Genomic DNA, 25,046 nt, shown 5'->3' on the forward strand with positions numbered 1-25,046 from the left:
CCCACAGCAGCAAGAAGAACAGTTATAGAAAGAGCCATCTAAAAGCCAGTCATCAACTGGCTATTGGCATGAAGAAGACTGCAGATAGATCCATGCCTATAACCTTGCACAAAACTTAAGTCCAAATGGATCAAAGACCTCAACATAAATCCAGCCACACTGAACCACTTAGAAGAGAAAGTGGGAGGTGCCCTTGAACCAATTGGTACAGGAGACAGCTTCCTGAACATAACTCCAGTAGCACAGACACTAAGATCGACAATTAATAAATGAGACCTCTTGAAACTAAAAAGCTTCTGTAAGGCAAAGGACACAGTCAACAAGACAAAAAGGCAGCCCACAGAATGGGAAAAGATATTCACTAACCCCACATCTGACAGAGGGCTGATCTCCAAAATTTACAAAGAACTCAAGAAGTAAGTCTCCAAAACACCAAAGGATCCAACTAAAAAGTGGGCTACAAAACTACATAGAGAATTCTCAACAGAGGAGCCTAAAATGGCTGAGAAGCACTTGAGAAAGTGTTCAACATCCTTAGCCATCAGGGAAATACAAATCAAAACAACATCTTACTCCTGTCAGAAAGTTTAAAATCATAAACACCAATGACAATTTATGCTGGAGAGGATGTGGAGAGAGGGGGACATTCCTCCACTGCTGGTGGGAGTGCCAACTCGTACAGCCACTTTGGAAATCAGTATGGAGATTCCTCAGAAAAATGGGAATAAACCTACCATAAGACCCAGCAACTCCACTCTTAGGCATATATCCAACAATACCCATTCATACAACAAGGATGTCTGTTCCACTATGTTCATAGCAGCATTATTTGTAATAGCCAGAACCTGGAAGCAACTTACATGCCCATCAACTGAAAAGTAGATAGAGAAAATGTGGTACATTTACACAATGGAGTACTACTCAGTGGGAAAAAAATGGAATCTTGAAATTTGCCAAGTGGATGGCACTAGAAGAAACGATCCTAAGTGAGGTAACCCAGTCACAAAAAGACAAGCAGGGTATGTACTCACTCATATATGGATTTTAGCCCTGAAACAGGGGAGTTCTAGCCTACAATCCCATAGCCAAAGAGTCTGGGAAACAGGGAGGGCCCTAAGAGAGATATTTATAGTAACCCAGAGAAGGGGAATGGGACAGAATCTTCTGAGGGGATTGGGGGCACAGGGGAGGGGTCAGGAACCTGAGAGAAAGAGAATGGGTGAAGAGGAGGGGAGAGGAGAACATGGGGGAGCAGGAAAGTTGAGTCGGGGGAAGAATAGAGGAGAGAAGGATGAGAGATACCATAATAGAAGGAGCCATTATAGATTTGAAGAGATATCTGGCACTAGTGAGATGTCCAGAGGCCTGCAAGGATGACACCAACTGGCAATCCAACCAATAGTGGAGAGGCTGCCTTAAGTGCCTTTCCCTGATAATGTGATTGATGACTTCCTTGTATGTCATCCCAGAGCCTTCATCCAGTGGCTGAAGGAAGCAGAGGCAGACACCTACAGCTAAACACTGAACTGAACCCCTGGAACCCAGTTGCAGAGAGGGAGGAGCGATAAGCAAGGGTTTAAGACTTGGTGGGTGAAACCCACAGAAACAGCTGACCTGAACAGGAGGAGCTCATGGACCCCAGTGTGATAGCTGAGAGGCCAGCATGGGACTGATCCAGATCCCCTGAACCTGGATGTCAGTGAGGAGGCCTCAGCATTCTTTGGGGCCTCAGGCAATAGATCAGCATTTAGCCCTGTCATTCAGATGGACTTTGGGAGCCCATTCCACATGGAGGGATGCTGTCTCCGCCTGGACACATGGGGGAGGGCCTAGGCCCTGCCCAGGATCATATGACAGACTTTCAAGATCCTCCATGAAGGGCCTCACCCTCCTTGGAGAGTGGAGTGGGGATTGCGGGAGGAGTTGAGGGAGGGCTAAAGGGGGGCTGGAGAGGAGGGGAGGGAGAGGGAGCTGAGATTGACATACGAGGCAAACTTGTTTCTAATTTAAATAAAAAAAGCCAGCCATCTACTCTTTTGTTTCAAAGTCTATAATGGATGCAGCCCCTCTGCACGCTGACTCCCAGTCCATCATCTGCAGTATAGCTGTTCCAATTGCCCCATTTCTCTGCCTGCACAGCTACCTCCATCCTTGTTCTCTCCTGATTGCAGGGACCTGGTCACAGGCTAACTGACTCCCAAAGCCACCAAGAAGCTTGTATCCTACACCAGGGCCTACTCCATGGTCATGCCTATCCCACTGCCCTTCTTAGAGGGACAGGATTCATACTTGTATTCACACCTGCCCTTTCCCATTAAAATGGGACCTGCAAGGGTATGGATGTATGGATCCATCCATCCATCCATCCATCCATCCATCCATCCATCCATCCATCCATCCATCCATCCATCTATTCAAGTTCATTGAGTACTGAACACACAGGATACAGAGAGAGGAAGAACAAAACAGAAAAATATTCTTATCCTCTCAGTTACTATATGTCAAGGCTGGGGACAAAAGGCAAAGACGGTTTTGTCCCACAGTGACCAGAGTTGCAAAGAACAGGAAATGGGTAACATGCAGAGAGAGGAAATGGTGTACCCCAGAGGGATACATGCTCCCCAGTCTCATCACCACTGAGTGGGGTCTGAGACAGGGAAGACTAAGAAACCCTGCGGGCAAAAAGCAGACAGGATGGAAAGGTCCAGTGTAAGGAGGCTCTGCTGGGCCAGCCATGAGACAGTGGGCTTCGAGAAGAGAGAAGGCAAGACTAAGAGAGGAGGGGTTGATGGGAGGTGAGGGGTCAGAGGCGAGGGGTCAGAGGCAGAGTCAGAGAGGCAGCCAAGAGGCAGTAAACCAGGGAGGCATTGGTGGCAGGGAGGCAGGGGTGGGCAAGGATAGCCAAAGTCTGGATATAACTCTAAATAAGACAAGGACAAGGTTTTCATACTGTTAGGATGTGGACGTAAGAGCAGAATCAAAGCTTACGGCTTCTGAGCTAAGCCGCCAAGGGAATGCAGGTATCAGATAGGAAAGATAGATCTGGCAGCTTTCTGACAGAGAAAACATTAAGAAATGCAGAGCTGTTCCCAGGGCTAGAGCATAGATGAACATCTCCATAGGTGATCATCCTCCACAACCTAGGCAGAACATAATCTGACTTGGGAATCTAGTCTCAAAACATGTGTACACATTGATTTCAGCAGATGCACAGGCCAAGTATGAAGGAGGTGGAATGACTGTTCTTCATTCATTCCAACCAAAAACTGTTTCCTGAGCATCCGTGGTGCTGGTGCTAACAGGCTACAATCGTTGGAAGCCAAGCCTGCACTCAGGATGACTCCAAAGCTGATGCCGTTTCTACATGAGGCCATGGCTACTCTCAGGTATCTCCAGGGCCATGAAGAGAGCACTTAATGGTGGTCACATCCAAATTACAATGGACCTCTTTCTCTTCCCCTCTCTATTTTATAATGGCATGACTTTTGTCCTTATACAAAAAGAAATGTCACCATGTCATTCCCTTTTCCACAAGAGAGCTTCAACCTTGCTGAACTGAAAACCCATGAAGCTTAGGTTTTCTGAAATCCTCTCTGTAGTAAAGCTATTCTTGATGAGGCAGCTCTATTTTTCTTTGAAAAGTTTCACTTGCCTTTTTAAGAGTTGCACACTATGGTTCTAACTTTGAAGCTTCTCCAAACTCTTCCAAAAAAAATTACCTCAGATGAAGACAAATTTTGACATTATATATTTGAATCATTTCCCCTTTCCTGCCTATCTGCACAGGTACAAGCAAGGGACAATAGCCAACCACTTCTAAATGATGTAAAAGATTTTTCCATGTATTAACACAGCCTCGAAGTTCAAGGAATAGTGTAAAGGTGAGGATATCCAAGTCATAAAAGAAAATGCACACACGTGCATAACTTAAAAGCATCTTTGCCATGTATGTATATCATTTGGTTTTTCAAAAACAAATCCATTGATATAAGGTTGAATCATTCCCATAAAGATGGTGAAACATTTCACTTTATACTAGGACCATAATTCCATTCTGTACCAATACATATTTTGATCATGTTAGCTTTCCACATTACACACAACACCATGCTAAGCACCCTTTGGTCACTGTCTCCATTCATGTGAACCCTTCCACAGCATGTACCTACACTCAGGGGACTGCTGGCTTCCTGTCACAGCCAACTGTATCCCTTTTCTCCCAGCTGGCAAGCACTGGATATTACCAATTCTTACTAATCTGGTGAGAACAAAGACTTGCATTTTATTCAGAATGTCTTCATCACCAAGACTGTAGGCCTTTCTGAGCCTCTGTGAGTCATTCGTAAATATCCACTCCTTCATCTACTACTCTTTCCTATTGGCTATGGAAAGGCAGGCTGCAAGGGAGTGTAGGAAACAAATTATGGGCAGAGGGTTCAACTCCTGCAAAACCCAGAGGCAGGGGCAACTTAACACCGTTAAAATGCACAAGAAAGCACTAAGGGCAAAGTCACTCCTCTCCTGGTTCCCTTTCTGTGTCTTCCATCCATTGCCTAGTGTGTCGGAGTGCTTTCCTATTAATTTTTCTGTCCCTGTCTGTCATCCATCCTGAGTCACTTATCACAAATATTAACTGTAACTATCTTTTTCCTTTCAATATTGCTTCTGGCATCTTTTATCAGACTGAAGTGCTTCTGGCTGATGTTGTCAACCTTCCCAGAATACAAATGTTGCAGCCTTCTAAAAAGGCCTTTCATTTCTTCAATTACAAGTACCCTTCCTTTGTCAATTTTTAGGCACACTTGATTACCTATGTTTTAAAATTGCTTCTTAGGGAAGTTGAGTAAAAAATGAAAAATGGATCTAGTTTCATACTTCCCTGTATATTTCTCAAATATGGCAATCTACAGGACCCCAAACAGAATAACTGATTTCTAGATTTTCTCTGTATACCTCTAGGAAAGAGGATGTAAGGGGCCATGGTCAGACTTCTCTGGATGAGAGCTAATGAATGAATACACAGAGTACAGTATTCTCTACAGGAAGGGGAATGGTGAAATTGGAAAAAAAATCCTTTATGAAATATACAAGATGTAAGCATAGAGGTATATACCATAGTAAAAATTCAATAACTGGAAGTCAGAAAAATAAGAGATAATTACCTTGTATGCGTCTGTTGTTTAGCTATGACACTCCACATATCATTAATAATCTGAAAATGGATTTTTAAAGACTTTAGAAAAGCTGCTATAAAGAAAATAAATGTTAAAACTCTTATATACATATGAGAAGTATGGAGATAAGAGACCACTCAGATAATAATAATTTCAACATTATTTTGTACTAGTACAGTCCTTGACTGTGTCTATGTTCAGCAATCCGGTTGGGAAACCTCCAATACCCCATTTAGGACATGAGCAATGGACTCTGAAGGATGAAATGGCCTGGGGGGGGGGGTGGTAAGCAGGACATTAAGCAGCTCTGCTGGTCCTGACTCTCCTGCTTCTTCCCACATGGAGGTGATCTCAACAGCCTCCCCTGATCATCCATACAGAGCTGCAGAATGGCTAGAGACAGCAACCCTTGGGAATTTCATCTCTGGCATGAAAACCCCTGCAGCATCTTGCACACCTTAGTTTAACCCTTGGAATAACCACTGGGCTGCTGCCTGGGGCTCTAATACTCCTCTGATTGGTCTTACGCATTTCTGGACAAAAGTCCTACATCTGGGAATTCATCCTTGACCATATCTCTAAGCCACCAAAAGGAATGCAGTCATATTTTCCAAATGGTAGGCTTTTAAATATTTGAAAATAATTACCCAGCTTCTATTGAAATCTTTTGCTCTTTAGACAGTGTAGCTTCATCCATCTGACCTTCTCTACTCCATCACATCGTGTCATCAAAGCTGCTGTCTTTCCTTGTTTTATTGAGCAGCCTCTCATCTCATTGTGCAGCTCTAGCTGGCCTAGAACTCAGTATTCAGACCAGAACAGCCTAGAACCCACAGCCATCCACCGGCCTCTGTCTCCAGGCACAAAGATTAAAGGGGTGTGCTATCATGCCTTGCCACTGTAGTCTGTGAATAGGACTTGAAGGTCAATATCTGGTTATTATGTATGAATAACAATGCAGAAGTGGAAGGCAGGTGCAGAACCCGGCAAACGATGAAACCGAGTAAACCAGCAGAAGCTGAAACACGTAGAGTGCAAAGTTGAGTGCCAGCAGGTGCTGGCAGAGGAGGAGGGTGCTGAGACTGAGTCTAGTGTGACAATGGGCACAAAGGGAGCTGCTAACAACCTCTGTCTTCCAAGGTGGTATGTGTCTGCCCATGGGTCACTGGCGGAATAACACATCAAAATATGGCGTGGGGAAATAGTCTGGGGGAGTCCAAAGCCCAGTACAAGTACAACTGAACAGTAATCACAGTACACAATATCCCACAGATAAGCACACTGTGTTAACGCAAACCACTAGAGATCAATAAATCGTTAGGCTCTGTCATCTCTTCTTCAATCTCATCTCTTAAGTCTCATGTAGCTACAGCCTTCACGAGCTACTTAAGAAACAGTTTCACACCTGCTTTTTTACATAGGAGATTGATGTTTCTCAGGCCCAGTGTACAGCAGGGCTCAGAATTTCACTATCAAAGTAAACTTGGAGCCTAAACAAGTTATCCAGTTCATCAATACACTGCACTTTCCCAATTCTTCTTTTTGATTAATAGTAAACCCCATCCAGGAGTAACTGAAAACTGCTCCTATGTCATATAAAAACAGTTAAATATTAAATATTTTGGAAATATTATTTAACATTAAAATCCAGTTAGTAATAGACATGGCTAAATCAATTTGTATCTCGGTCAATAATGGCCTCTACACATGACTTCCAAAATGTAGACTCAGAACCTACGCAATTCTTTCTTAGGTCTATGTTAGGTTAACAGAGAGCAGAATATCTTTAAGATTTATAACCATTCATCAAAGGCTATCAGTAGGAAAATACGGAATGTTTCAATAAATCAGCACAAAACTATCATATTATCCTGTAGCTAACTATCTGTAACTACCATACAAAAGCATGGGCACGTTTAATTATAAAGGCATTCCGTGGCAAGCGCACCTTTCTAACAATCGCAGCGAACACGATGAGAACAACAGGAAGCAGCAGCGTCTTTGTGTATCTCAGCGGAGTCTAAAATTGAGGGGTATTTGTTAGAAGGAAATGCTTTAGCCAAACAAAACTTCTTTTCAAATGGTGAAATGGATGAATTTCTAAAGGCATAAGTGGAGAAATACAAACATTCATCAACCAAGAGTCCAATCTATCCACTGACTCCCATCACTGAAATTAAGGCACGTTTCCATAGAAACACATTTCACCGGTGCTGAGTTGAAAACACTAAAAATACAGTTCCCAAAACTCGTGTGAAAGGCAACTAGAGATTCTTCTCTTCACACACTACACTATTTGTCTAACTGAAGATCTCACTGTTCATCCCAAGCAAGCAGTGCTTGTTTTCATGGAACAGGCTACACTGTACATTTCATATATATTCTTAACAACTGTGCTTCTTTTTCTTACACACAAATACACACTGACTCATGACCAATGTTTATGAAGGTAACAAAGCTAATTTTTACATTTCACCAACAGATAAACTTACGGAAATGTACACTGCAACACCTCCTGCACACCTCTCCGTTATCTCCCTACTCAGCCGCTGTTGGGATGCTGCACTTTTACTTTTGTAAGTCAGTTATAGGTAATAACTCCTTTGCATACTCCACCTCATATTTTAAGCATCTTTCCAGGTCACTTTGAAATTGTGTCAGGGAACAGCATTCAAGGTTTGTCTCTTTCCCTACTATACTGATGTGCTATAAAAGGCATGCACTCCTTCAAGTGACAGACACTCAACTGCTTCAGCAGCACTGTCCCTGAATTCATACACACATGGAGACAGGAATGGCATACAAGTGTCTGGCTTTCAGTTTAAGGTGAAAGAAGTCATGCCATGCCTGTATACCCAATTTATTTCACTAGACCTGGCAATGACCACTCTTGGATTACAGAAGCATGCATGATGCTCTCAGTGGTCTCCAGCCCCTCTGACAACATCTCAGTTCTCTTCTTATATATACCTTCTATTTTCTTTAGCACTTTCTTGAAGGAGTCTTGATTTCCTAGAAACTGTTATTTTAAGACCCTACAAGATTTGCTTTGACCTTTCTCACTATCATTTGTATAGCTTTTTTTTTTTTTTTTTTTTTTGGTTTTTCGAGACAGGGTTTCTCTGTATTGTTTTTTGGACCATGTCCTGGAACTCGCTCGGTAGACCAGGCTGGTCTCGAACTCACAGAGATCCGCCTGCCTCTGCCTCCCGAGTGCTGGGATTAAAGGCGTGCGCCACCACCGCCCGGCTTGTATAGCTTTTTATCAGTTATTATGTATCAATATCATAAACAGAACAAATGAAGACCAACATGCGATTGGAGTCATCAAGGCACATTTGCCTAAGAACAGGTGAGTCGACACTGAAGGCTGCTGGCCTGGCACTCAGGACATAGAATTATCAGAGTGGAATTAAAAGAACAATGAATATGTCAATAAAGTAATGGCCAGCTTAGTACATCCCTACACATATAGCCAGAGAGGAACTGTATCAGGTGTAAACGGCAATAAAGGAATTCAACATGCATGGTGTTTCCAAGGCTAATATAATAAACAAGCATGTTGAGACAAACTATCTCAGGAAGTATTAAAAACAATATTTCACTGAAGAGATCAAAGTGCTTTAGTATGTGAAACCTCATTTTGTCTTCACAATATCTGTCTCCAGTATACTACTAGGAACTAGTAGATGATAACACAAAGAATGAGAAGCGTTTGTTCAAGACCATTAATAGCATTCTGTCCCACAATCCACTAACCACTCCCCAGTTTTCCTATAAACATCAAACATCTGAATCAGTTTTCAAAAGAGAAATGTTAGCATGAAATCCTTGTGCTCAATGATATTTAAATGCAATGAGATCATTCAAATATCCACACACAAAGTAGAAGCATGTGAGCTTGAGTGCCTTACTGAACTATGTGGTGCTGCCTCTGAAAAGAGGCAACTGGAAATGCCCATGTTCACTCAGCCAAGCATTGTGGGTATTCTGAATGCATATTTCCAAATTACCAGCACGGCAAAGATCATAAATAAATACATGAATGGGAAAAGCTTGCATTAAACTACTAGTCTTCTTCTAAGCTGAGATAACAGTGCATGCAGACCCTGAAGCAACAGGGCATCCTATGAAAAAGGAAAGGGTCGAAGCCAAGGGAGCAAAACTGGGAATAAGAGCTTACCTCCTTTTCCATAAAGTCAAACTCTGCGGCACAAGTATATAGTAAAGTATCAAAATCCTTGTAACTGAAGAATTTTGATGTTAATAAGTTGCCAATGTGAGCCTAGAAAGAAAGAAAGTCAGGAATCATTATACTAAGCCAAACATTATAATTATGCGTGTTAATCTTAACAGTATCTAAAAATAGTTTTCACTGTGTGAAAAAGTCCATTGTTCCAAATCTGGGCTTTTATGCTAAAGAAAGTTCTGTTCTTCTGTTCCTTCTACCCCACAGCTGTGCCCCCTGTTCTGCCAGCAAGTGACAGCTCCCAAAGTTTCCTACCAGAGTCTACTACCACCCACACATCGATGCCCAAGGCTTTTCCCTTTGAGATTTTCTGCTCATGGTGCGAAACCTAGTAAAACAGTTCCCTAGCCCCCACCTTGCTCTCTACCAAGAGGTACGAGCCCAGGAACTCTTAAGATTTCTAACAACCACATAGAAAACCGGGTCTGGAGTACGGAGGGAAGACAGAGTCCAAATCCGGAAGGCACTTAACAGTTTAAAGGTAGCAGACATGGGAGGAATGGGCATAAGGAACCTTCTGACTGACAGCCAGCAAGGGTGTGCATGGAGTCAAATTTACCTGCTTCACTTTTAAAGTGAAAAAAGGAACACTTAAAGACCAAACATTCACCAAATTTTCACATTAACTATTTTTTTGTCGTTCTTCGTGTTTATTTTGAGACAGTCTTTTTATTTATTTATTTAGGTTAGAAACAATCTTGTTTCACATGTCAATCCCAGCTCCCTCTCCCTCTCCTCCTCCCCTGCCCTCCCTACCAGATCCCCTAGTCCCCCACCCAATCTCCAGTCTGATCACCAAAGAGGGTGAGGCCCTCCATAACTATTATCTAAAACAGCAAGGTCCAGGAAAAGAGGTAATTTTTTCCTAAGGCTGCCACACACCACAGGAGCTGGTGAGAGTCTGTGGAAAGGAGGGTGGGGATGTGATGCCCAAGCTGTCAGGCTGATAATCATGAGCCAGAAGGGAGGTTACGTGGTCCCTGAAACAGCACAAGGAAACAAGTCCCAAATAAAAAGAAGGAAAACTTCCTAGCAAAAAGCAATTGCCATATATACAGAAAGAGCTTAAATTATCTACTGATTAAAGGACGGATGCTCAAACTGATTGACGAGGACAGACACAATATTATGTTGTCTACAGAAGATAAACTTGACACAAAAGCATAAAAGAAAACGAACAAGGTAAGTTTGAAACTAAAACCTAGGGAAGCCATGAAGGCACCTCACAGAACTCAAGTTCATAGTTCAAGAGCAGGTGAGATTAGGTAAAGGTACTTGTCATGCAAATTGATGAACCCAGTGTGGTCCCAGATCATCCTGTAAAGACAGAACTCTGCCCCCCCCAAAACATGCACACACAAAATACAACACTGAAGATAAAACACACATAGAGATTCAGGAAAACTTGTGAAAAGACAATACTATGTGCTGGTAAATGAATGGCAAAGCAAATGACAAATGTTTGTATGCAGACTGCCATAGAGATTCAAATGTATGTCTATGAAAGCTGTAGGAGGATTGGGCAAGCTGACAGTATTCACAAGAAAAGCTAAGCATTATTCCAGGAGCAAGAGAAGATAAAATTTAACATAAATCAGTACAATATAATTAATTAGTCCATCAATAAAAACATAAACTTTACAAGAAGAGTATACACATTTTCCTTAAGCACAGTAAAAAAAATTAAGTGTTTATATATAGCATGTCATAACAGTATGTTGAAATTTCATATAAATTCTTTTAGATCATAAATGCAGTAAAGCTAGAAAATATCTATGAATAGCTTTAGGAGTTCTTTTGACTGGAAACAAACTGGCCAAAATTTAACAACCTTTAGATCCTGTAGAAAGTCATAAAAAGAAAATTTATAAAATATACAAAAAGCACTATTTACAGGAATAATTAAGACAAATTTACCAAAAAATAGGAGTGGTAAAAGCAAGAGTGCCACACATTTTCCTATGTGCTAGATTTTGCAAATGGACTCTACAAAATTAATCTCAAAAGTAGGGTGGTTAAAAGTGGCATGGGAGAGGGCAAAGTGAGGGGCAGAGAGTGGTCAGAGGTCACAGCTCCAGTTAGGCGGAAATAACTCAGCAGACCTATTGCACATCAGGGGACTGTCACCAGCGACCCTTTTTTACTCCGCTGCAGAATACAGAGAACGGAAGTGAAGAGCTCTAGCCCCAAAACAGCAATAGCAAAACAATAACAACAAAGTCATCTGAGAAAGGTAGCTTTATAGGGTTCCACAATGTACCAAAGCATCCCCACATGATACTGTACATGGTACACAGTACAATACTACCTGTCAAGTTAGAGAAATTGAGAACGTAATTGTTTAATAATGAGAGACCAGTTCCCATAGGTGTACATATGTAAAACTTGCACATGCAATTCTGAAAGCCTGCTCCACTTGGTAGCACACAGAGAGCACACAACGGCCCCAAGAATACCTGTCAAAGCTCCAGCCACATGACTAAGTTCCTAAGGAAGTCCTCACACAGAAAATCCTGAGCACTGTAGGCTCTGGAATTGCTCTCTGCTATATTTAAGGGAAAATGCCAGCTCTATTCAAATGGTCTCTGAAAGTAGGAAAATGGACCAATCTTCAAAAATGTGGGAAGCCACGACTATCCTGAAGACAAAATCATTACAAGTAAAGAAAACTGTGGCTAATACCTTTCATGATTAAAGGCACATATCCTTAAAATACTAGGCAACCACACTCAGCACTATTTAGAAAAAAGAACAATACAATAAGCAAGTAAGATTTGCTTCAGAACAACACTGGATTAGTGTTGGAATGCTAATGAATGTGGAAACTTCTAGATATGGAAGACAACTATAAAACTGGACTGAAGTGTCACAAACATCCAGTTCACAGTTTTCTAATCTAACCACCACCAAGTTGCATTACTGATAAAACCTGGTTGAAGAAATGGGAGTCTACAGCACTCCTGCCTAGGCTGTTGCATCCACTATCAGCATCACCATGGATTCTGTGGCTTGCTTGGTCAATGGCATGGTCTCTATGAGGGTTGTGGGCCCAATTTTGAAAACTTGATTTGGAGCAGATTAGAAATACTTATGCTATCATCAGCAACAAGAGGAAATGAAAAATGAAAGCCTTCCTGTACAGCATCAATCCCAGTGACACGAACAAAAGATGGGCAGGCTAGCTGTAAATGCATGCTACAATGCGAACCTAGAGATGAGACAACCATCTGAGGGAGGGGATATCTTCACACCTCTGGAGGAATAGGAACTGTACACCTGTACAAGAGAAATCCAAGAGAGCCCAAGTGTTCTAGAAACCCACGGCTGATGAAGCAGAAAGTGGTGTGGACATTCAGGGAGCAATCAAAGGGGCATGGAAGGCAGGAAAGGTGAGATTTTATCAATATTTATAGAAGATACTGGTTATTGATTTTATCAATATTTACAGAAGACTACTGGTTAGCTTCTTAAAATAATAAAGGCCATAAGTTTTAAAGAAACTACAGTCAACAATGCTATAACCAGCAAAATGAAAAAAAAAAAACCCACAACAAACAACCAAGTCTAAACCCTGAAATAGAAACAAAGCCGTACAAAGCCCACTGCTAAGAGACCTGGCTTACGAAAAAGTAGAAATGGCGCCTACAGGAAAAGAACAAACAAGCCTTCTCAAGCACAAGAAGAAAAGACAATAAAAATGTGGAAAATGATGATAAATACAAATGGCAATAAAACACCCTATGTTCTTTTTCTCTTCATTTAAGATACAAGAGTGCATAAAGCAATAATCAGAACTTATGCTGTTGGCACAAACACACAGATGGCCAAGGTAAGACCATAATGGCACAAAGGGAGAGGAAGCAGAGACCCCAAGGCAGGGACACAATAGATTTAACCTTAATTAAGCCAGCATGAACCTAAGTAGACTGTTTTAAATTAAGATATGTATTGCAATCTCTAGAAACACCACTAAAAATTAATCAATGAAGAGTTCTTCACAACTAAGGACCCATCAGTGACTCCACAGAGGAAGAAATGGTATGCATGTGTGTGAGCTCACAACTACTACAACAACAACAATAATACTGACAACAATAACCATGACAATACTGACTTATTGAGCACCGACCCCATGCTACCCTCAGTGAGTTCCTTTAATTTAGGTAAACTATAGGATCTCACAGGTGAGACGTGGTCATTCCAACCTGTGGAACTGTAAAACTCCACTAAAAAGAATTTCCTGTGAAGTACAAGTGGGTTTTTCTGTTGTTTGTTTTTGTCTTGTTTTGAAAGCTCCAGAATTTATCACCGATGAAATGAGACCTACATAAAACTTGAACCCTAACACCAGACTAGAGAGAACTGGCAGGGACAGGGACAGGCACAGACACAAAGGCCAATGAGCAGAGAAGGGAAGACTAAACCCTTCCCAGGGCTGGGTGCCTGGCACTTGCTTCTTTAGCAACAGCGCATTAGGAATGAGGGAACAACTGCTGTTGCTCACTGTTACAGTTCTGGAGACATTCACCATGCTTACGTCATCTCTTGTGTGGAAATCTGCATTGACAGCGTACCTTTTGATCATCACATTTCCCCAGGACGGTAGGATACAACAGAAATGTCACCAGTGCCTTCCATCTCCCAACAGAAAGGAAATGGAGTCCACATACCTGGGACTGGAGCTATTTTATGATCCTCCCTACCTTCCGTATCCAACCCCATCACCATTCCCCGCTCATCTGCACAGATGACTTCGGGTCCATTCCTGATTTTCCTCCTGTGTGCTTCTGTAGCATCCTGAACTTACTACTCTTGCTTGTCACAACTTCATTTTCTTTTGTATTATCATCATTGCTGGGAGGACGCTAACTTAGAATGTGCTGATCACAACATCAAAATAAAGTAAGCAAAGGGAGGCTAGGGATGGCTTGAGGGGATCCATGGCAAAAGCACAAGAGCAGCCTGCTTATAAGCCCAGCATCATCAAGGGTGAGACTGGAGGATCATTGGGGCTTTCTGGCCACCAGTCTAGCTCCATGTTAGTGGGAGACATTGCCTCAAGATAGTAAGGTAGAGATAATAGAACAGAAAACCTCATGCCCAATTCTGCTCACTCACGGGCACCCATACGAGCATCATGAACACACACAACACACACGCACATGCACACACACACAAAGAATACCTAAGAAGTCGGGCTGGAGTGGCACATGCCTTTAATCCCAGCACTCGGGAGGCAGAGGCAGGCAGATCTCTGTGAGTTCAAGGCCAGTCTAGTCTACAAAGCTACACAGAGAAACCTTGCCTCGGGAAAAAAAATCCTTTAGATAATAAATCAGAAACATAATCATTTTATTCTCTGTCTTAGCCAAACAAAATAAAATCTCTTAAGTCTAACATGGTTCTAACTGTGGACACTGGTATCTACACAAACATCGCACAAACACTGACCACAGAGAAGATGGGAAGGGCAGATCTCTATCCATGATACTGAAGACACTGTCTTTTACAAAGAGATAGTAAAGAAATCAGAAAACAGCTGTACTGACTTTAAATGTTAGGGCTTAGTATCCAGAGGTCTTGTTTTATATCTTCTACATCTTTGTGACATAGAAATACTAAAAGGGGGGGCTATGTTAATTTTGGAGATTAAAACTATATACATAGTCACATTTTTTGTGATTTTCTTTCTTACATTAAAGAGAGAAAATGATGTTTATTTCACCTCAGAATCTGGCTTACGTGATAACACTCTAATAATTCCATTAATTTATTCCCTGCCCATTGAATCCTTTTCAAGTTTTTCAATTTTAAGCAACAATACACTTACATCATCTGCAATGCCAAAGATTCTGGAAGTCAAATACTTGAGTGTAACAGTTCCACATAACCAACAACACCCTTGGATAACCTACAAAAGAAAAAGAAAAATAACTTTGCTTCCACCTTCTGTAGCTTGGTGACGTGAACAGAACAAATGCTTTATTCCCATGTTAGCAAGTTGCTCCAAAACCAAAGGTTATTATAACTAAAAATAAAGCTGAAAACATATGACCTTTCTAGCAAAATGTATTTATGTCTTATCAGAGATGTAAACAAGAATTGTAGCTTGACTCCTACAGTGGGGTTTATTACACATGGTTGCTGCTCCTCAGAAGCAATGTGGGGTAATAAATAAAACTTGAATGGACTACTCAACCCAGAAGGCTCTTCACTTACTTAATGAAAAGGACAATTTGCACATTCAAACAGAGCCCTCATATGTTTATTACAAAGCTATTGGGCCCCTGCATTATGTGTATAATTCCTTTAAAAGTAAAGCATAAAACCAATGCTATATTTTACAGAAGAAAAAAAAACACACAGGTTTATTCTTACCCATAAACTCAGTTCAGACACATTCATTTTTAGGAACTGTGGTTTCGTTGCCAGCATACCCTGAATAGGACATAAATGAATACTCAGACTTTCAAGTAACAATTATTCAGAATAACGGAGCCTTTGAAGAATGTAAAATTCAGCACATAACTGACTCATTAATTAAATCTGTTCTTTGACATTTTCATGCATGTATAAACTGCATCCTAATTACTCTCTCAGGCCCACCCCTTCTCTACAAATCTGTTCCCACATTCATGTCCGCTGCTTTGTTTTGTGGATTTTTCACAATTATCACCCCATGTCCAAATATGCAGTTAGTGATTGCAAAACACACCTTAAAAATTAACCCTAAAAAATCTACCACCAGTGAGTATGTAAAACTGAAAAGAAAATGACTATATAAAAATATTTAGTTCTCTATTTTATATATCTGGCTTACCTATGAATCAAGAGGTATGCAACAGCTTCAGAAATTTAAACAGCTTATACAAGTACAAGATTCCCTTTTTAAGCTTAAAATTCCTGACTTATGAACTATACATGAGATTTTACTGTCCTAACAAAATATTTCTGTGTTATATCAAGTTCAGGTACATGAATCCTAAACTATATTACCTCCAGTGAGAAAAAGCCTTCAAACTTGACAAAAATATCTTAGAGAATTTGTCGACCTTCATCCCAAGGCACAGCCATAGCAACTCTGAGTTTAGGGTTGCAAACGGCACTACATGCCCATAGCTATGGCTAAATATACTTCAGCTACAGAGTAATAAATAATATACCAGCTACAGGTAGTCCTCAGGCAGGAAATAGTCTATGTCTTGGGAATGGGTATTTCAAAGTAGTTATCTGTGAGGCAGGGGTTTAAGACTCTCCAAATTTATCAATGGGTTCCAGAGATCACGTGAATCAAAAGATGACTCTCAGAAGGTGGAAAGCGCTCGGGTGGGGGAGGGGCCATGTGGGTGTCTCCCGGAAGGGCACATGCTACGGTGGAAGAAGTTTGGGTGACCAAACACTGTAATACTAAAGCCCATTAGCAAGAATTTCCTGGGCGTGCACGGAAGTCTAATTTAAGACAACTTTTAGATTTAGACTCAAACTGAGGAGATGAAAAGAGAACTTAGGAAGCACAGAAACCTCCTGCAATGAATCCAAGAACAAAGCAGGTGCCAGGAAAGCCAAGGGGAGAGAAAAAAACAACCTAGAAACAGAGGGGAGAGGGCGGCCAGGCTCTGAGCTTTCTGGTAGTGAGTCACTGAGTCTTACTTTGTCTGCATTCAAACTGAGAACCTCACTGCTCCATCAGGTGAAGATAAAATTGGTAAACACGTTATATGACCCTGCAGAAGCTATTCATGCATCCCAAGCCAGTGATAAAGAAGTTAAAACTACTTGTTTCAAAACCAGTCAGATAGATTAACTGAACATAGTGAGTTATCAATAAAAAACTAAAGCATGAAGCTGGGAGGATGTGCTGAGGGGAGAAGGGGTTATCTGTGATCCTACTTCATTGTATAAGCACAAACTTGGCATAAATAAAGCTAAAAAGAAGCCAAAGGAATACTTACCCAAATAATTACCAAAGAGGATGCGTAGTAAGATGTTAGTAACATCGAGTTCCCAAACATCAACACAAAACAAAGCACAAGAGAAATCTGTAAAAATCCAAAGGACATGCAATTAGTACTCATAACCCAAAGGAAGAATGGGACCGTCACTTTCAAATTGTACACTTCCATGATAGATGGAATTTAAAGCACTCAAAAGGGCTATCAGGTAAAACCCAGCTCACTCTACATCCCAAGCCCCACACTCCAAGACAGCCATCATGAGTCATTTCCCGTGCACCCCCGGACACCAGCATTTGACATTATAGTTTGTATTTCATTCATAAGACACAAGTGGGTACCCACTCATCGGCTATCCTTTCTTGCTTTGCCTCTTGAACATACTTCAGGAGGCTTCTCATATCAATCCAAATCTATCTAATTCCCTCTTAAGAACTGAAAGCATATCCCATTCTACACATGAACCACAGCCTATCTAAACCATCCTGAGTACTCCCAGCACACCCTGTTTTCCTCTTGCCTGGCCAAAACGACAGGCCATTCTGGATGCATCTCACACACTGGTCAATACACTGCTATATATAAACCACTTCAAGAAAAGCTGAAGGATCAAGACACAGCCATTTCAAAGACAAAGTACTGACAAACTGCTGTAGAAAGAGATGAACCAGTTTATTTCCCATAAACTGAATAAGCGTTTCTGTTGACACACACTCTGACTCACACTGCACATTATTTCTTAAAAACTTTGCAGTATACCTGGGGAAATGCTCTATCACTGTTTCCCCTTCAATACTGTAATGGTACATGAGACAGTGCCTTCCATAGGCGGGGTCAGTGTGAACTGCTTATTTCTACTATGTGTTTTCTCTGTTAGTTTAGTGGTTTTCCTTCAGGCTCTTGTTAGGTGTCACAGGACAGAGCTCCTTATGAAACAAACATACTCTGTTCTATTTTTGTATTATGGTCACTGCTTAAATTTTTATGTTAGTCATATTTCTCACTCATCTCCTTTAGGTCCTCAGGACTTTTCTTTATAATTTAAAAAGCTTTTAAAAATGAAAAGCCCATGCTTTATTCTACAAATTTCACTTTTCTTTGATATATTTCCATTTGCATGTGGATTTCATTTCATTTTATATTTTAAAAACCAATTGATGAAACACACTACAACTTGAGAATGAAAAGTACAATTGTTACAGAAAAGTATTTGGCAAATTTCAACATCATCCAATTATGATACACTGAACAAACTGGGGACAGGCTGAATCTACCTCTATATAATAGAGGCCATATATGAAGCCACAGCAGGCTCTGTTCTCAACAGTGAGAGACTGAAATGGTTCCCTCCAGGAGCAGTAACATGGGACAGTACAAACTTGAGTCACTTAGACAGGAAAGAAGACATCAAAGACAGAGATGAAAGAGTAAAATGTCTGTTCACAGAATTTCATATGAAGAAAAGCCAAAAGAAAGGTTAACAACTGTCACAAGTTCAGGAAAGTAACCAGACATAACATAAAAGAACTCAACCTGTATCCACATACTAACAAGAAACAATCAGAGAGATCTAGAAAACAAAATCCTTTTCCCAAGAGCATCAAAAAGAATAAAAATACTCTGCTGGGTGGTCATCTTAATTGTGGAGGCACAAGATTTAAAGGAAACTATAAAATGACACTGAGGGAAGTAAAGGCATGAATAATGGGAAGGCAGCTCATGTTTACTGTTTGAATGCTGCTAGCATGCTATGAACACCCAGACAGCTACAGATTCAGTGCAGTAACTATGAAAACCCAACACGTTTTGAAAAAAGAACAATTCATGGAGAATCTAAGGTAGATAAAACAACAGTGAAAAGATCAGGGTATAGATTTGAGTTTCAAAGCTTGATATGAAAGCAAAGTACTAAGAATGCTGTAGGGCAGGCAAAATCAAAGAACAGACCAATGGCCTTGAACTCCGCACAGGCACAGCCCCTCCAATAAATGAACCAATGACTTTAGACAAGAGTTCCAACATCAGACAATGGTGATGAGAAGTGCTTAGGAAACTATATATCTTCATGAATATGAACTATTATCTAGTGCTAGTCTAAATAATTACCTCACAACAAAATGAACTCTGAATATTAGAGCTGGAACTGTAAAGCCCTCAGAGTTTCCTATAATTTGATTTCACAATATTTTCTTGTAATCTAATTTCACAATATTTTCTTGGGTATGACACTATGAGCATAGAAAATAGGAAAAGATGGTTGAACTGGAATATCTAAAACTTAATGCTTATCAATGGATAAAGGAAAGCAGCATCAAAAGCCAACTTATAGATATAGCCATAATCATAATGTATGCATAACTCCTAAAACTCAAAAGACAAAACACTTCCTTCAGACATGAACAAATAACTTGAAATGACATATCTTCAAAGATACAGAAACTACTAAGAACCAAGTGAAAAAAAAACACCTACTATGATCATCAAAGAAATGCAAATTAAGAGACTCCACAAGGAAAGTCCCACATAGAGAGCTTAGAAGTTGTCTCTGGGTCTTAGCAACAAGGAAAACAGTAACCAACCAACACTTGCACAGTGCAGAGACTTGAACCCACAGGGAAAACTACCTCAGAGTGGAGGAGACAGACTGGTGTAACTCCGCTCACCAGAGCACAACTGGACAGGGAGACCTGTACTGTGATGGGGGACGGTGGCTCCAGTGAGCCCAGCGGGAAGGGGGAGCTAACCATTCAGTCACTTTTTTCCTCTCTGAGCAAAAACCACAGAGGCAAATCCTTCTGTGCTTCCAGCAGGAGGAGAAAACAGTACTGCTCTGAAATATTCCAGAGTATCCTGTTCTTACGAAGAAATTAAACCAGCTTTCTACACTCTCATCGGAAAGTTAGGAACCGAGGCAACTCTTTTTAACTCTTTCTAGGACACAAGTTTCAGGCTCACTCAGACAATGGCATCACAATAAAACTACTGCCAGTATCACCCAGTAACATAGATGTAAAAAAAAAAAAATTCAACAAAAATATCAGAGACCTGAACAAACAAGACACCAAACTGGAAACAGAGATAAATAATACGGAAGTTTGTTCAAGCACACGGCAATGACACACTGATCAGAATGACTGACACAGGGCTCAGGAGGGTACAGACGGGCAGGATCCCCTTTCTTTCTCTCACACTCCTCCTTCTTCCCCCTCTTCCTCCTGGTGGGAATGCAAAATGGTGCAGCCACTGCGGAAAGAGCTTGACAATTTTCTAAACACTAGATAAACTGTTGCCCTATGATTTAACAATCACTTTCCTTGATATTTGTCCAAGTGAATTTAAAATTTAAATCTACACAAAAGCCTGGAGGCAAATGCTTCAGCAGCTTATTCATAGCTACAACAATTTGGAATTAACCAAAACATGTACCTCAAGTAACTAAATGGGTAAACTTTGACATAGCCCAAAAGAGTCAAAATGTTATTAAGTTATGAAAAACTGAGCTATCTAGGCATACAAAGAGTAAACTTATTTTCCTTTGGTAAGTGAAAGAAGAGGCTCTGCAAACAGCTATGTGCTATCTAATTCCAAATGTATGCACAAGGAAAACAATACAAAGACAGCAGTTACTAGGCACACGGGGAGGCAGGATTGGATGACTTCTAGAGCTGTGAAACTGTTCTGCAGGATGTGTCATGTTTCATCAGATTCTATACATTCCACAGTGCCAAGAGTGAGCCGTGACACAGACCACAGACTGGGTGCTGAGGACACCAATGCAGCTATCAGCTGTGACAAGAGTGTCATGCTGCTTCAGGACAACAGTGCTTGGGGGTGTCACGCAGAGGGCACTTTCTGCTCACTGTGCTGTAAACCTAACTCTGCTCTACAAAATACAACCTTTTAATTAAAACAAAGACAAGGAAAAAGTAAAATGAGGCATCCTATTCCCAATGGATTGGTTAAAATAACTTTTCAGAGACAGAAAATAAATGTTATTTATTGCAGAGAATAAAATGGTACCGTCACTAGGTTTGCCACTTGATCAATTCTACTCTGAAAACCAGAAAACAAAGAGATACTCATGTTCATAGAAGCGTTTTGCTGTAGTTTAAGTCCAGAAGAAACCCACGTGTCTACAGTAGACAATACCACACATATAAACGATGAGATGCTGGTAATCCATTGAAAGGAAGGAAACCACCACACATGATACAACACAGAACAAAGGAGACCATTATGCTAAATTACAGAAACTGGCCAGGAAGACATATGCTGTACCACTGCAATACATGACATATAGGAAAGTCATTATCAGGGACAGAACGTACAATGGTGTTTCCACAGACTGAATCAGACTGAAGAGATGAGAGACTATGGAGCTATGTGCAGCACATGCAAAGCTTCAGATCTGCACAATGAAGATGCTTCTTGAACTGGACCATGATACTTGCAAACCAGTGGGAACATTACTACCGACCAGTCATACACTTCCAATTGTTCAGAGGGGACATTCTGTTACATGACTCCTACCATGTGAGATGTGGAAATCCTATATACATTTCTTAATATAATTTTAAGAATCTAGAAATAGGGAAAGGGATAACAGAGGAAGGCAGAGAATAATTACTAAATTACGAAGAGCATTGCCATACTTCTAAGAGAGAATAAACAAAATCTTGACATTTCAATACTTATTGACTTTCAGCTTTCAAAGCTCTCAGCCATAGTTGCCTGTGTAACTGGGCAATAGCCCAATGGGATGGAAGGCTTGCCTTTTATTCTGAATTGTACTTCAAAGTAAAAAACTGTATTAATCAGTTTGGGAAGAAAAGTAAGTACATTTAAGAAAATAAAAGTAAAAACGTAACTGTTTAAACTTTAGAATTCACAGAGAAATAAAAATGTAGTAATAGTTAGAAATGACATCCAGACCCCCTAAGGAGAGCGCTTGTTTGTTTGCTTTAATGTGACTTCACCATAACAGAGACTGGAGAGGAAATAGCACACAGGATCACCTGGCAGATGAAGAAAAGCTTCTCATGAAACATAGTGTTACTCATTTCTTTTGAAAAGTAGTCAAAGCATGATGAGGACATGCTAAGAAAAAAGCTACACAGAATAGCGGGATGAACGTGGAGTAAGCCACAACACAAACAAAATGAAAACAATGAATTATACTGCTCAGAATCAAATAGCTCCCATCACTCTCTAACATAAGAGAACACTTGCAAAAAGATTTGAGCAGGCAAATGTCAGAAAGGAAAACGGAGGTGGGGGTGACTAAAAACACCAGAGATGCACAGATTCATGGGAAATAAAAACAAAATGTAAACTGTAATTCATTATACTATCTTATATAATCAGACATTATATTTAAATAAAATGGACTATCGTGAGTCATTACATATTGCTATTTTAAATACTTTCACCATCTGAAAAATGATTTAACATTTATAAAGTTGACCATGTGAATAACTTAGCATGAAGTAAATTCAGGTCTAGGTAAAGACTCCCGAGAAATGCCTAACACATGCCCCAGGAGATATGGGAAAGACTGTATATCACTGCTTGTTAATGAGAAAACAGACATGGAAGCACAACTTCAGTGTACTTTAACAAAGAAACAGAGAAATGAACTGTTCTGTTCAGACAATGGAAAATACACAGCAGTGGATCCCAGAAATATATAAGAAATTTTTAGTCTCAGGAAAGAGCCATTTACGTCAGTCCGAAAGCTGGGTTTTTAGTTCATAGGCATGTTTACTATTTCAAAACATCCATAGCAAAACAGAGACCACTCAATGACAGTTCAGAGAGGACAGTGGCCACCCCCTGGAGTGGTGAGAGTACACTATGCTTTATCAGAATGGTAGCTAGTCTCGTGCTCATTAATATTGTACCTTTATTCATAAACTTCCTATAACCAAATGTATCAACATCTAAGTGTCAGCTATAAGAAAATGAAAGGCAATTATGAATTATGGTTCAGTGAAACAACATTAAGGTCACCAACGGAAGAAAACACTAAATTTATGTGTAAAAGGAGGAGTGACACAAAGAAGACAAACTCTTTCAAAGCACAAACTCGCACCCATCATCAACCAGCCAGCCCTGAGGCTTCCTCCAGCTGTTGACCAACCCAGATCAGGGTTCTCTGTGATGTCACTGCCTGCTGCCCTCCACTTTCAGCCCCGCCCCTCCTCCACAACCTCCATCTCCTTCCCCAGCTTTGTGCTCTAACATGCCCTCCTGTTAGGTTTTTATTCTTTGAATTTAATTGTTTTCTAACATGCACTGTTGTAGAACAGTGTTTTAAGATGAGTTAACTATGGTTTTGCTGTGGAGAATTTGTTTAATGAGGCAAAGACATGTTGCATTCTTGTAGGTTGGATTTGTTTAACTATGTGAAGCTGTTACTTTGCCTGTCTAAAACACCTGACTGGTGTAATAATGAGCAATAGCAAAGCAGGAGAAAGGATATGCAGGGCTGGCAGGCAGGAGAATAAATAGGAGAAATCTGGGGGGAAAAAAGGAAGGAGCAAGAAAAGGAGGAGAAAAGGATATCAGGGGGTCAGCCACCCAGCTATGCAAGAAGCCACAGAGAAAGAAGTGAAGAAAAGTATACAGAAACAGAGAAACATAAAGCCTCAAGGCAAAATGTAAACAGGATAATTTTTTAAAAAGCTGATTAGAAACAGCCAGTGAAAGCTGGGCACTCATAAGTAATAATTAACCTGCTTGTATGTATTGGGGAGCTGGGTGGCAGGTCCCCCAAAAGAGTACAAACAACAATGCAGCATCATATCTCTAACGTTCCCTGTCAACTAGGTCAGAAGCATGAATGCGGAGGGCTCTGCAGTGCTGGCCCTGGCTGGCCCTGGCATGCCTCACATGCCCAGTGAGTGGGTATCTCACTTCACTTTAAGAGGTGGCTCTGCAGGTAGACAGTACCACCGCATGCTCCTTTGCACGGGTACATAATCCAGGCACGGGCTCAGTAAGACAGTGAAATCCAAATTAAAACTTTCTTGTTAGTCTGTTGAAAACAAGGTCAACTATATCAGTGCTTGAAAGACACCTGTGCTCATTAAAGAATCAGGTTACAACTAACTTCAGAAATGAACAAATCAGGTGTCAATCAGGAGTTTAAGGTCATGTCACGCTAAGTAGAAAACAAACAAAAAGCATTACCATGTGTATATAAATGATCTTCCGTAATTTACATATATCAATGTATCCCACAACATGCACTGCAAATAATGATGAAATCTGAAATCAAAAAAGAAAAGATGTTAAAAATAAAAACTATATACAAACAAGCCACAAGAATAAAGACAAGATTACTTTATTATTTCAAATTATCTTTATACAGTGTTTTAGCTTTCCTCCCAGCTGCAAATTTATTATTGAATATGATTAGTAATTGGTCTTTCACTTATACAGCTCTCCTAATACACAACCATGTGAAGTAGCTATGCTGCCGATTGTCCAAATCAGCATTCATTTTAATATCAGGCTGACTCTATTGTTAACACATATAATTAAAATGTCCTCTAGCCAATCAAACACTTGAAAATATAATTATAACATGACCACTAAGACATAATTGCAGACATCACAGTAAACTAAAAATTAAGTGATGTATATTTATGGAAAAACACATTAAGTCTT

At 40.5% G+C, this 25,046-nt stretch overlaps 1 protein-coding gene across 3 annotated transcripts in view; it reads right to left on the reverse strand.

Moving 5' to 3' along the window:
• Window positions 1-25,046, reverse strand: part of Dpy19l1 (dpy-19 like C-mannosyltransferase 1) — a 93,975-nt gene that overhangs the window by 11,533 nt on the left and 57,396 nt on the right. For 2 of the 3 annotated variants that reach the window (XM_021232072.2, XM_013119363.3), the window contains exons 10-16: window positions 24,567-24,644; window positions 17,376-17,462; window positions 15,802-15,861; window positions 15,254-15,334; window positions 9,358-9,459; window positions 7,123-7,194; window positions 5,163-5,212 (exon numbers count right to left, since the gene is read on the reverse strand). In XM_021232072.2, the coding sequence (XP_021087731.1) occupies window positions 5,163-5,212; window positions 7,123-7,194; window positions 9,358-9,459; window positions 15,254-15,334; window positions 15,802-15,861; window positions 17,376-17,462; window positions 24,567-24,644 (530 nt within the window). The remainder of the gene's footprint in view (window positions 1-5,162; window positions 5,213-7,122; window positions 7,195-9,357; window positions 9,460-15,253; window positions 15,335-15,801; window positions 15,862-17,375; window positions 17,463-24,566; window positions 24,645-25,046) is intronic. The other variant, XM_021232073.2, reaches the window with a different exon arrangement.

This window comes from Mesocricetus auratus, unplaced genomic scaffold (assembly GCF_017639785.1).
Source record: "Mesocricetus auratus isolate SY011 unplaced genomic scaffold, BCM_Maur_2.0 Super-Scaffold_100022, whole genome shotgun sequence".
Lineage (NCBI taxonomy): Eukaryota > Metazoa > Chordata > Mammalia > Rodentia > Cricetidae > Mesocricetus > Mesocricetus auratus.